At 36.7% G+C, this 14,146-nt stretch overlaps 1 protein-coding gene across 2 annotated transcripts in view; it reads right to left on the minus strand.

The window, feature by feature from the left end:
- RNGTT (RNA guanylyltransferase and 5'-phosphatase) overlaps positions 1–14,146 on the minus strand; it is a 186,010-nt gene that overhangs the window by 96,489 nt on the left and 75,375 nt on the right. For both annotated transcript variants that reach the window (XM_079328454.1, XM_079328453.1), the window contains exon 11: positions 8,833–8,997. In XM_079328454.1, the coding sequence (XP_079184580.1) occupies positions 8,833–8,997 (165 nt within the window). The remainder of the gene's footprint in view (positions 1–8,832; positions 8,998–14,146) is intronic.

The following is a 14,146-nucleotide window of genomic DNA, read 5'->3' on the forward strand; positions in this document are numbered from 1 at the left end:
ATGTACAGCAGGACAAGAAGTCACCTGGGCATTTCCATTGAGCCTCCACAAGCTCTGCACTAGTAACAGCATGAGCAGCAAGGCTGAAATAACATGAACTGGCAATAGACAGGTGCATGCACAGAGAGGAAGGAAGGTGACCTAATTCTGGGTTTGCTCCACCAACTATGTACTCTCTCTACAACTAGTTAGAAACTCAGCAGGAGCATTGAAAGAAACATTTACTTATCTCATAGCTACAACAGCCCTCTCAGACTATAAATATGCTCTCATTTGATGGCCCTCTTGCATTCCAAGTGGATGAAGCTGAAAGGCTGCAGATCTAGGCTGTCACTGGTTCTGCAGTCTGTACTTTAGCTCCAAGCATTCTGTTTCCTGCTGAAAAGTGTGATGTGCAGGGCTCCCATACTCCTTTGTGTCTGTTAAAGCCAAATAGGCTGAAGACTAGAGTCAGCAGACCATAGACCAAAAGTAATGCAATTCCAAGAACCACAACAACTGCAGTGACTTCCTCAACCATTTGCCCATGTAATTTCATAGTCAGTGACTGACAAGGGCTCAAACTACTAGTGACTGATCATTAGCATTCTAATGAAACCACTCTTCATTATCTTTTAGAACTGCAATTCTGCAGAAAAGTCTTCACAGAGTCCCTATTTTTTTTCCAGAAGAGGAAGGCAATAGACATTCCAGTTTATACTCATGTGATAGGGAATGAGCAACACCTCCAAGCAAGAAAGCCAAAGAGACTCATCCCCTCTCTCTGCAACTTGCTTTGTGTCATGATGCACCTCCTAGATAAAAAATAAGTTATTTCACACACTAGACTGTAGGTGTGGACTTTCCCAGTTCCTACTGGAAATGCTGCCAGTTTCACAAGGCAGTTTTAGAGTCTGGTTTTTTCATAGAGAACTTAAGAGAAATCATATATATATAATTTACTGAAAGCTGTTTCTTAAATCTACTACCTCCCCAAAAGATTCAAAGAAAAGCCACTTCCAGATATATGAGTAGTTGAAAGTCACTGTAGTGCGTGTCAGGAAGCAACCTTGGATATTGAAGTCTAAGAACCCCAATATCTTGATCTCACTATTCAGCCACACAGGAAAAAAAAATGTTATTGTGAACAAGAATAAAATCCATTGTGAGGGTGGCACGGAATCAAGTTTGATGGTTCTATTTTTTTTTAATTTTAATAGTATCTTCTTGGCTTTGCAGGTAAGTCATTAAAAGCATTCTTCAAATATGCTAATAACACTAGCTGTATGCCATGTTTCTTAATTACGTGGAAACATTTAGAAAAACCTAGAGCATGCTACAGTGAAAGCCCCACTGAGCTATCACCCATGTGCTGGTTCTGAGTGAACAACTCCAAAGGTTACACACCTAATATATTCAAAACAATACCCAAGAATAACACAAGCACTATGTGTATTAATGCTTAATTTGACAGCACATCTGCATTCCTGAATTCAAAATAAGCATGAGGCATTTCTCACTGTCAATCCTTCCCAAAAACACAATTGAGAAACTGACATCAATTAACTACAATGTTTTCAAATGCTTCTTTCAAATACAAGAAATAAGCTTCCCCAAGAAACTCTGACTTCTGTGATTGCTTCAAAATGAGAGAAACGTGGATTCCTCAAAGCTTTGCAGGAATGACCCTAACAAACAGCAATATTTCATATTTATTTTTCCTGATGGGAACAGCAATACATTTCACAGCTTGGCCATTTCATTTACTGTGCTCTTCATAGTTCTTTGTTTCAAACTGCATAGTGCCTTCATTTTCTTCCTTTTAGGCATGGGAATGCTGCCCACATCACTCTCCCTACATTCTCCTACTTGGCAGAACACACCCATCTGAGATTAGTGTCTTGCTGGAGCTGTAGGAGCAAACTATCAAACACTTTGATCTATTTACAAATTAGATGCAATCAATTCCTGAATGGATGAAAGATGCTTGGTAAAGTCTGTAATGTCTTCAACCAAGCAAGGCTCTCATCACACTGAGGCTTGCAGGCTCCCTAATACTCTGGGTTTGACCAAATACTACACTGTATAGTTCTTCTGATGTCAAAGAAAAGAATTGCACTGGGTTGACTACAAGGGGGTTGAATGATCTTCTATTGTTACATACTTGATAAGGTTTATCCATTACTCAGCCCCTGTGTAAATCTGTTTTCCGGCCTCTGTGTAAATTGTTCCAATATAATCTGGTCTCTGGTTGTCAAAATCAGGGATAGGCCTGTTTTAATTAAGTCAGATAATTGAGGATTTTGTTTTATTGAGCATTTCTAATAAGACTTGTCAACAAAGACAAAATTGTATACACAATAATTCAATTAGACAAAAAACTGATATATAAGAATATTATGTTTTCATACATTTACTGTTACAATTCCTGACTCAAACTAGGCTATTTTGAACTAGGCTGAGTCATTGATTTAAAAAAAAAAAAAATAAAGGTTTAATTTTATATTCTGGATGTTTAAAAAAATCTGATTATTCTGCTATGCAATGGCACTTGAGGGCTCTATTTGCTACAAAGTTGAAATCATAACTGTAAAAACATAATAGTAAAATGCTAAGGTTTTGTAATTTATTTATTTTAAAGATTAATTTTGTACAAGGTCTGGTTTTGGTGGGTTTTTTTCATCAGAATTGGGTATATCACAAGAAAAGAAACAGCTAGCAGCAGTGTCCTATAATCTTGCATCATAATAAATTACTTTAAATTTCACCCCCATCTTTACCATTTTCTTTGTGCTTTTATTCATTTTATCCAAATTAAGCGCATGTCTCTTGAACGTCATTCCAACACGAGAAGGCTGATGGCTTCCCTATGGAGCTGCACTGCCAGAAGGCAGTTTGGAAAGTGACAGCCTGTGAAGTGGCACAATGGACAGCATTATACAGTTGCCCCTCAATTAATGAGTGGAGTGACCCACTTAGTCACCACAGCTGAGTCTTCTAACTAATTCAGAAGATATCAAATATACAATTCAATTGCCCATACTGACATACCAATTGGTTATTAGGTCCAAACAGATTTGCATTTCCCTGGTTTGGCAATACACCATAAAACTGAAAGAAGAAATCACTGTTTAAGACACTTTTCCTACTTGGAAAGATATATAGTATTTTCAGCACTGAAACACAGAAGAGATAACTGACAAAAACGTTACAATGTTCAAATCTAATGTTAAAGTGTTAAAAGCTAAGCTATGTACTGTCCTGATGTTTAAACTTACAACGTGCACCAAGTAGAACACTTCACCCATAAGCCTTTATTTTCCACTAGTTTCATTGCTTTCATTCTCATGCTATAGTTTGACAAGTCAGAATTTCATTACATATTCCACATCTGAATTATTCTACATTAATTTCATTTGTACCACTAGCAATATCTAACATAGGCCACAAGTAATGAAAATAATCCTTCATGGAAATGGATCAGACTTTTGTTTGTTTTAACTTCAGTAGATCACTTTCTGAAAAATGTGAAATGTAACTAATGTGTGAGTAATTTCTTAAATGAAAAGAAAAAACCCTCTCTCCTAATCAAAATTCCACCATGCTGAAATATTATACTTGACCTTCAACATCACAAATAATAATAACCAAAAGCAAGTAGCCTAATCCTCTTCTGTTTACTCTAGGAAAGGAACAGACATTCTTGTTCATGAATGGGTCTCCTTAAGTGACTCCAGCAAAGCAAGGAAGCTGAGAAGTTAGCCACAGCTGAGTCAGTGCTTGCCCTAGCATGAAGGAACCCAGACCTAAGCAAGCAGCTGCTGCATCCCTATCCCACAGAAAGCAAAGGAACAGTCAGAGGCAGCTGGACACCCCACCAGCACTGGCCTACAAAGCCTCTGTTACCCTCAACCTCCCACTGAGAAATAATGTTTACCAAATAGTGTTTCCATCGCTACAGTGCTGCAGCCAGCTGCACGAAATAGCTCCAGTTCAAGCACTGAATTTCAAATGGCAGTAACCTACATTCAGCTTAAGATCTGCAGTTTAGTCACCTATTTCATCTTACAGTTTATAAAGCTTCCACTTGGGCTGATTGCCTGTACTTACCTTTACAATTCATGTGGTAGAATAACTTTGAACAATCAGGCTGAAGTACTACATGCTGGGATATAAGACAGCTGCCAAATGAAGATTTGAAATTCTAGTATAAGAATAAGGTAATATTTTTGCAGCTTCTTATTTACTATTTGTTTACTAGGTTCCTCAGGTCAATGATTATGTGTGTTAACAGGAAAAAAATCATGCCAAAAAGAAGATTTAAGTAAAGGTTACACTAGCACATAAGCATCTAAGGGTGGAATAAAGAAATACTGCCATTGAACACCATTGAACTTTCCATTCTTAAGGAGATGGAACAGGACTAAGTGAGGAAGAAATGTAAGAAATAAAGACTAACAGAAACAAAATGGTAGAGAGGACATGGGTTGAAAGACAATTAAAAGGTGATTAGATGATAAATAGGCCAAAACCCTGGAAAGGAACAGATGGAATGAGGAATATGATGTAGGCCAGACACGAAAGAATATCTGCCAACTCTAGGTCAGGAAATGCAGGATTGAAAGGTGAGGTGATTAAACTACTCCTGAAGGCATAGAAAATCAAAACAAAAACAAAAATGGAGGAAACAAGTCTTCTTGGCAATAAAAAACCTCCAGATGGTAACATTCCCTCTCCACTGAGATGCAGAATTCAAGATCTTCAATAAACAGAGTATTTGACACTTCTGCATCCACCATTTTTGCCATGCAATTCTCCTGTCTTCTGTCCCATGACTGCAAAGCTTCTTCACATGTTGTCCAAAGGAAACTTAGAGATATGAGACAGGGCTCTGTCATTTTCAGTCAGTTTTGGTTAACAGCTCTCTTGGCAGACACAGATGAGCAATGTCTGCATATTCTGCTCTTTATCAGGGTTCACTCTTTCAGGGCATGCACATACTAGCTTACAGGCACCTCAGCTGCCTGGAAAATACATCAACATCAGAAAAGTGTGCACTTACACAGTCTCCTGCATCATCAGAGGTCCACAGCCCCTTAATTTTCCAAAGCAAACCATCTCAACAGGAGCCATACCTTTTATTGGTATAAACTCTAAACATCTCCGAATGACAACTCTAAACCTCTTCCACCTCTCCGAATGACAACAAAAGCAGATAAAAAAGTAAAAATAAAACTCTGAATGTCAAATAAAACAGGAGAACAAAGTAAGTCACCTGTCAGTTCACAGATTTGACTGAAAACTTTTAAGAAGATCCTAGACCATTTAATCTTCTAGCAGAGATTACCTTCTCTCTAATCCCTTTAGGACAAGCTGTCATTTTAAAACCAGATAATAGTCTAAGAACTGACAAGTCATTGACATACAGCGTGCTAACATTTGCAAAAGGTTGTTCATTTGACCTGTATCACTGTTTAACCTTTAGCCCTATTGTTCCATTGAGAGTGATGGGCACAATTCTCCATGGGACCACAGGCTGTACAGAAAGGAACTTTTTTCCTACTCTTGCTAGACAGAATTTTCATTAGACAATGGGCCTTAGTGATGACATCCAGACTGAGCCAGTCCACAGAAAAAAGCCTTTCAAGAGAACTGTGAGCTGACTTAAGCAAGGAAAGGCAAGAGCTGGCCTATTTCCAAGAATATAATTATTTCTATACATCTGTACTTCCTGTTCAATATTAAAAAAAAATAATGTCTTGTTGAAAAGTCTAATATTTCTGTAAGTACAAGGCCAGGTTCAAAGCCTAAGAGTATAAAGCATTTAAAGCACTAACCTAAAACTCAGCTTCTTCCACTGACTGCTGCAATCCTTAGACAATGTGTGGGAGAATTTGACCATATCATCTCCTTGAGTTCTGATGCAACCCAATAAATGCAAAGAAAGCAAGCCATACAACAAAAGTGATCAATCATGTAAGTGTAATGATGAACACCAAAAACTTAACTCTAATCAAAAATGTCTAAGAGAAACAGGAAGTTACACTACAAAAAAAAAAAAAAAAAAAAAAAATCTATCACTGAATACATGTGTTCCCAGTTAACACTAAAATACTAATCTCTGCTTAATTGATTACAGAGGAAAAAAATTTTAGCAATACTGCTTTCTTCATCAATATCAGAGTTCAACAAGGCAACATTTTTAGAGACACTGAGAATACATAACCTGCTCCTCAGTGATTGTCCATTTCTTTTGTCTTACCACTAAAACCCAGTCTTACAAAAAGTTCACCAAACATCTTAAAATAACACTGAAGGCAACATTATAAAGACACAGCCCTTATTTCCAAAATCCAAAATTAAATCTCAATACACAACTACAAATGCTGCCATACTTTATAACTGCACTTTAAAAGTGCATTTCATTTTGCAATAAATTGATTTTCAGATTAGGAAAAAAAAAAAAAAATCAGTCAGTACCTAACTCTGGTATTAAAGTTCCAAATCCATAACTCAGAGAACATTTTCATTATTGGATGTATTATATAACACAGCACAAAGTTTACTGCTGTTTCAAGTAATTACTTCCATTTTTTCACTGAAAATAAATAAGTCCACAAGGAAAACACTCATTGTTTCTGGTATAATTAAATGTTTTAGCCACTTTTTCTGCTATGAAATATAGTGCTGAGCCTTTTGTGTAATCTTCCTACAGTCCACACAATCTAACACACATTTACTGATACATTATTTTCATAAAAAGAATGGAATTGAATGTCTTAACTCAGACCACAGAAAGGAATGCTGGAGGGAGGTTGTGAAAAAGAGTTTCTAGGGCATCCTCTTTTGTGATGTTCAAAATGCATCCTGAGAACATGTTTCAAAAATCAAAGACTCTCATAACAAAAATAAGACAAGATGAAAGACATTTGATTATTTTCTTGATCCCAAGCAAACCCCAGCTGTACTGGGGGGGGGGGGGGGGGGGAACCAAACCAAACCAAACCGAAAAAATAATTTAAAAACCAAAACAAAAAAAAATATTTCAAAAGTTTGGATGAAACCTCTTCTGGCCAGGTATGGGCTTTCCACTTTTTCAGTCTTGAACATGCTGGTGGCAGAGAGCCACCTTATCTGCAACCAAGGACTGTTACCTCTATTGATCTTGGAAAACAACAAGCCTTGGGGGTGACTTAAGAAGCAACATCTCTCAGTGAAATACTCTGGGAAGAAAGCAGGGAAGAAACCCTGGCTTAAAAAAAACACAGCTTTTCTGAGACCACTCAAGGGTGTAAAGATCTTGTGACGGTTTAACCCTAGGCAGCAACTATGCACCAAAAAGCTGCTCATTATAGCCAAGAGAGGAAGGATCCTGTTAGATCCTTTCTAAAGATTGGAAAAGAAAAATGTCTAACTGAACATAAGGAGAAGGATCTACCTAAGCAGGTCCCACTTGTCATCCCTTAGAATCAGTACCTGTCACTGGAGAGGGATTGATGAATATGAACAGACTTAAGAGGATAGAAGGAATTCCTTGTCTTCCTGCAGACCTTGCTGCCCTGCTCTGTACACAGAGCTGGCAAACCCTCTCAAGACATTCATCACTGATGCAAGAGGAAGTCTGCTCACTTTTTCAGCTATACTGATGAGGCATTCATCACTACGTTTGTTGCTATAGTTGCAGAGATGACAGAGTAAAAATAGGATAAAGATCCTTTGGGCAAAGCAATACTATTTTTAAATAGCCTTTTTTCAGAATAGGGCAATGTTTCAATAGACCAGCCTATTGTTTATAGTCTATTCTTACCATACATAATGAAAAATTCACTAAGTTATGATGAATATGAAAATACAATCCCTTTTTCATTACCCTAAGGAAGTGTTGCAGGAATCATACTCATCAAGTTCACAGAAGTAATGAAATGAAAAAGGTATTTTGAGGTAAGAGCAACTGTAATTCTTAGTTTATATATTGATCTTTTGAGAATATATTTTTATGAACACTATTCTTCTGAGCAGATATAGATTTGAAATCTATGTTGAATCAATAATTATTTCTCTTAAGTGTTTGCCAGTACTGTCTTAGATAAAACTCCACATCAATGCTGGTACTGCTACCTAAAACTATTTACAGTTCTCATAGGGCATACAAACAATTCTCAAATATTGACATAAAACCTTCTTGCTTATTGAAAACAATGATCAGATCTCAAGCCTCCTATGAAGCTTTCTGTTGTAAGAGTAGCAAAAAGAACATATTTCACTAGGTAAGACTGATTTAAATGAGGACAAAATACCCTATAATATACATTATACAAAAAGAAAAATGTGTAACCTCAACTCCAAAATGTAGAAGGGTTCAGAGTCTGTCATGATTGACACTTAAAACACCCACTTCACACCAACCGGAAAAAACAAAATCTAAGGAAAAAACACCAAAGAAGCCAATGCACCAAATATCCCATTGAATTAAAAGTGTATAGATATTCTCATCTTAAAGATGCATTTAAGGTGGTGGTAATACATTAGGGCAAAATTGTTGACTGAAATACATTTGAAACACGATCATCTCAAGTGCAGGTTGCAGTGTCCTTAAAGTTTTATCTGATACTACAGATTTATTGATAACTCCAAAAACTGTTTTCTAAAAGCCTGTGGTAAGTCATAAAACAAAGAAAAAAAACACTTTTCAGGATATCCCAAGCTGCCAATCACTCCACAACAATTGCTGAACATTTGGTTAGCAGAGGAATTCACTGGAAGACACAACAAAAACACTGAGGGAAAACCTATACCTACCACTGTTTTACTGCCTCCAGTACCGAAACATAAAACAACTGAAATCAAGCTTACCTTTCTGGAAGTGTAGATGTCAAAAAATGGTTTGTTTCGAACACTGAATGGTTCCTGTGCTTTGTCAATGAGACCACTTTTCATCTTTTCATGTCGTGGAAATATAATCTCTTTTTCTATACATGCAAGTCGAACATTGAAATCACAGTCTCCAACAGGCTGTCCCTGCCAAGTTACAAAAAACAGTATTAAAATCAAACACCAAATTATTTGAACAATCTAAGTTTTTGTAACACAATATTTAGAATCCTACAGATACATAGCAATATTATCAAATTACTAATTTTTTCCCAAATTTGCAGTTTTCAAGCATTTTTTCTCAGGCTTTAAGCATTTTAACCAAATCAAAGCTCACAGAAAGCTAAAAACTTGTAATATGCATTTAAACATACATGAATTAAACATCTAAATACCTTTAAAGTTAAGTAAAATAATTCAAATACTCCCTAATTATAGCTTTTATATGGCAGCTATAGTTCTCTACAGAGCTTCCCTCTGAAGTCATTTGGATCATTTTGTTCACAATACTTTTAATGACAAGGCAACGAGATTTACACATTTAAGTGAACTCCTTGCTCCGAGTGCAGTATATTGATGGCTTGAAAGAAACATTAATTAATGCTCATTTTTCTGTCACAGAAAAGAGAAAAATAGGTGCAGTTGAAAAATGTGCCAATAAACAATGGCTACAAAAACCTGCAAGATATTTGATGGCTCAGTCACAAAAAGGCAGTAAAACCCTTCGCTAAGCCTCAGCAGCATGCCCTGACCTTTCAAGATCTGAAATAAAACAGCAGCTTTACATTGCTCTTTCTACATTTGGTGCATTGCACCAGATCAGTATGAGCGTTCAAAATGCGCATTTGTCAGATTAGTAACAGCTTGTAATGGAGTTTATTATCTTTTGAGCATTGTATAGTGAGGAAAACACGCTATGGGTATCACTAGAACAAAACAAGCAACTGTCAACTAATAAATTCTAAAGCTTGCTTCAATCCGAGGTGTCACTTTCACAGCAACGAGACACAAAACTTGTAGATTTGTATTGTTACAAGTGTGATACAGCACCAAAAGTTATTTACATGAGATCATCCCTCATTTTGCCACTGCATTTCCACAAGAAAATAATTTTCAAAACCCATTCCTTTCATAGCCTACAGGGAATAAGCTCACAGAGCCTTGGCTTGCAAGCCAGAATTCTTCAAAAATTGAAAGCAATGAGCAAAGAAAACTGGGAAGATGTGGGATTCAAATCATCAATGGCAGCAACATAACTGAGCAGAAGAACCCACTAGCAGGTATCTCCTGTACTAAAGGCAGCTTGAAGAAAAAAAGTACTGCTCCAGTGTGCAGAGAGGATCTGAACTGGTCAACTGGAAAGAAAGCCAAAATAAATGGCAAAATGGCATTCTGATGAGGCATAAAAAGGTAAGAGAGCAAGTACTATCAGAACAGGTATTTCAATGAGGAGAAAGAGAGTGCCAATTTTAGACCAACATGAATTTAATCAGTTCTTTCCAAAATCATGTTGGCTTTCACCAAAATCTTTGACATTTCATGCTCCCAGAGCAGCATTAACATTGTCTTGTATTTCTTTGCTAGCAAAAGTCCTCAGCTGTTCATGACAACAGCTTCAAGAATTATGCATTGTTCCCATACCACGTGTATCTCACAAACACTTTCTTTTAGGACTCTGCTTCAGTTTACGTAAGAACAGGCAGCACAGTCACCATCACTCTGTGGGGAAGCACATCTTGTACAAAGCCCGTGGCAGACACCATGGGTGAAATGTCTAAGCTCTGTTCACTAATCCATGCTCATGAAGAAGAAAGCTTAGCTGGCTGTCAACATTGCCTTCAGTGTTGTCTTCCTCTCAAACACAAAGGTGTTATCAGTAAAGAGCCATTCAAATGAAGGGAAAATTAAAGTATGGAAAAATCCAAGAGGCAGGAGAGTGGTTCACTCTTTATTAATTTCTCACAGAATACAGATGCATGATCTATAGATTTTTAAGTGCCACAGATAAAATGTTGGAAAATCAATAAATCAATCCATCTTTCCTTCCTTCTTCTTTCCTTTCTTGCTTTCTCCCCCCATGTGTAGCATACCTGAGTATTCATCTATAGTGACTGCTTTTGTCCTGGTTTGTACATGTAATTAAAACACATCTCAAACCCTTTAACAACTGACTGAATAACTGATTGAAGTTTTCTTTCCTGGGAAATGTGTATATATATTTTTGTATAACTTCAAAGAACCATATAATTCTCTGGGTAGACTTCAGCAAGATCAAGTGCACATGCTCTCATCCTTATAGTACCTTTTTCACTCAGCCACTTTTTCTAAGTAGGACTGAAAAAGCAAATTAACTAATTAATATTTCATACATTTGAGGTTCCAATAAGCCAGTAATCAGTTGGGTTATTTAGAAAGCTTCTTTTACAATGATTCCTTCAAAAAATGATTTTGTACAGTGATTTAAATTTATTTCAATCCCTGAACAGTTAAATTAAAAGCTGAGGCAACTTCATATGCACCATAAACCAGCTGAATCATTTTCTTTTCCTTAAAATATTCCTTCCACTTTTCTCATATACTTGGAATTAATTATTTCCTGCAGTTCTGCCAATCATATATTTCTATTTTAAAGCTTGTTAACTAGAGGGTATATTACAACTAGGTTCCATCAAATAAAGGTCAAAGCTAGGTTGACAGAAGATTATATGAGAAAGAAAAACAGACAATGCTGCCAAGCTACTTCTTCATTAGACCAGTATACTCAGAAGTCAAAGAGTATTTCATTCTCACAAAACCACAGGACATTAGCAATAAGAAAATTAGCACATAATCGAATTTAACTCAAGGACATACTGAATAAAAGCAGTGTTGGAGGAGAGTGGCTCTTTCTTTGTTATTAGAATATTTCCCATAATTACAGAAAATGTTGCTAATATACAATGCATTTATCCCAGACATAGCCAAAATCTTGAAGTGATAAAATACTTTGCTTTTAGCAAATAAGTAGGAGGGTAACGTAGGCTGCAATAAATAATTCAGAGACCTTGACAAAACCAGGAAGAGATTATTTAGTGTACAAAGCACACATTTAAAAGGTGTCAAAAACCAAGACATTGATGAATGCATAATCTAAACCCAGGCATTAAGCAATAGCATGTTTTTAGGCAATACAGATGTTTTATTAACTTAAGCATTCAGATAATTAAGATCTTATTCCAATATGTAGGCTTTTACTTGTCTGAGAAGGATGAGGGTCACTACTGCTTGACAGCAGAATTACTGAAGTAGATTAAATGATAATTCTAGACTTTTTTAACCTAAAATAAGTGCGTTAGCAAAGGAAGGGTAAAACAAAATTAACAAGTAGCATGTATCTCCTACCAATGCTAGAAAGTTACACTTTCCTCTCACTGTAAAAAAAGTGTATCCGAAAGCAAAGTATCATCTAGACAAGCCTTAAGAGAAGAGTCATCTGTTGAGCCAACACCTCTTCCTTGAGCAGCTGAGGAATTTATTTCCTTCACCTGTTGAAACTCTAAGGTCACAGCATGGAGTGGGCTTGTAAAATACGGTTTTGATGTTAAAACATCCTTCACACAACTTCAAAACGTATGGTGAAATTTCTACTGAACTTTGAAATTCATCCAGGACTCAAAATTTCTAAATTTAAACTTAGGTTATTTCAAATTAACTCCTTAATTTCTCAGAAATCATACACAACAAGTCACATAAGAATCACAAAAAAAGGGGTTTAAAAATACTGAAAAACAGGGTCTGCAGCTCATCTAATATCCATTGTCTTGAGGAGATGGGGGAAGACAATTTATTTGCTGAACGTAGATTAGAAAAAAAACAAAGAAGGAAAAAAAAGAAAATAAAAAAATGCTACCACCAAAAAAAAAACTCCACCCACCCAACAAAACCAGTCCCTCTAACAATGCTCCATATGGGTGCCAGAAGATGGAATTTGGACGAGGGCTGTGCTCCAGCCCTCCACCTGGCTCACAGAGACCTCAGTGTGGAAGCACAGGCTCACACTATGTCAGCTGGGTAACTCAAAGCCCAGGTCAGTACATACAGCGAGATGGCAGGAGCCTCTGAGATGGGGATACAGAGGATAACAGGATTTCTGCTGCACATCCTGCCTCTCTCCCCACAAGGAGAAAGGCATCCCTGAGGATCTACCATCACCCTGCACGTTAAAGCTTCTCTTCCCCTATGCCTCTAAAGTTCCCTCATGGCCACAACTCAATGAATTCCATAAGCCTTACATGGAAAATCCTTTACCTAGATGGATGCAGTGAACACACCATGCTATACAGGCACTAAATTCCATACAAGTCCTTATTTTGATTCTGGTATTTATGTGCTTTTGTCTGCAATGCAGTGATAGCAGAAAGAAAAATAATGCCTAGGCCTCTGCACATGGCTGATAACCAGCATGGTCTGGGATAAACTGAGAATATTTATTATTTTTTCCTCCATGAGAGATGGCTGAAGCCTACCCACCAGCAAAGCATGCTCCATTTGCTTCTCCAGAGCAGTACCTGAGACATGAATAATTCAGCACACAGATATACGTTCCATGCATGTCTTCACTTACTGAGCCAGAGCGCAACATATGTCACAACTGTCTTAGCTCTAATGATTTTGAGAGAAGAATAAAGAATATGCTCAGCCTGATATTCTACCCTGTGTTTAACGTTATTATTGACAATTCAAGGCACCCACAGCTGACATCTGCATTCCCAATGAAAGCCCATTATTAGGTCTTCCAATTTCTGAAGACCATGCAGTCTAATATTCTGCATTTTATATTAATGACCTGGCACATATTTCTTCTGACCACGGTTTTATAGATGCCACTTTTTTTTTGTATACATAGCTTTATATAAAAACAATCAAAAGGAGCTATTTGAGTTTCCAAATAAGATCATTACTACATTCCCTACATAAAAGGCCTTTTAACATTTCCTATGAAATTTTCTCTTTCAAGCAGGATTAAAAGTAAACTATTAGAGAAATGAAAAATTAAGCTCTTTCTAAAAGGCAAGAGGCATGACAATCAAGAGAATCTAAAAATTATTTTTTAAATTTTGGAAGTTATCTAACCTTAAAATTTTGAGGTTTTTTTTAACTTTTGTCACTCAAATATTCAAAATGTATGACAAGGGCAAGGAATTCAGCAGTTTCAAAAGGTTTCTAAAATTTATCTTAGCATCAATAAGGTACAGTGTGTGAAATACTACTTCAATTGTAACAATACAGCCAGTGTGCTGCAGGAACATGATTACAA

This window comes from Erithacus rubecula, assembly GCF_903797595.1.
Source record: "Erithacus rubecula genome assembly, chromosome: 2".
NCBI classification, from domain to species: Eukaryota; Metazoa; Chordata; class Aves; order Passeriformes; family Muscicapidae; genus Erithacus; species Erithacus rubecula.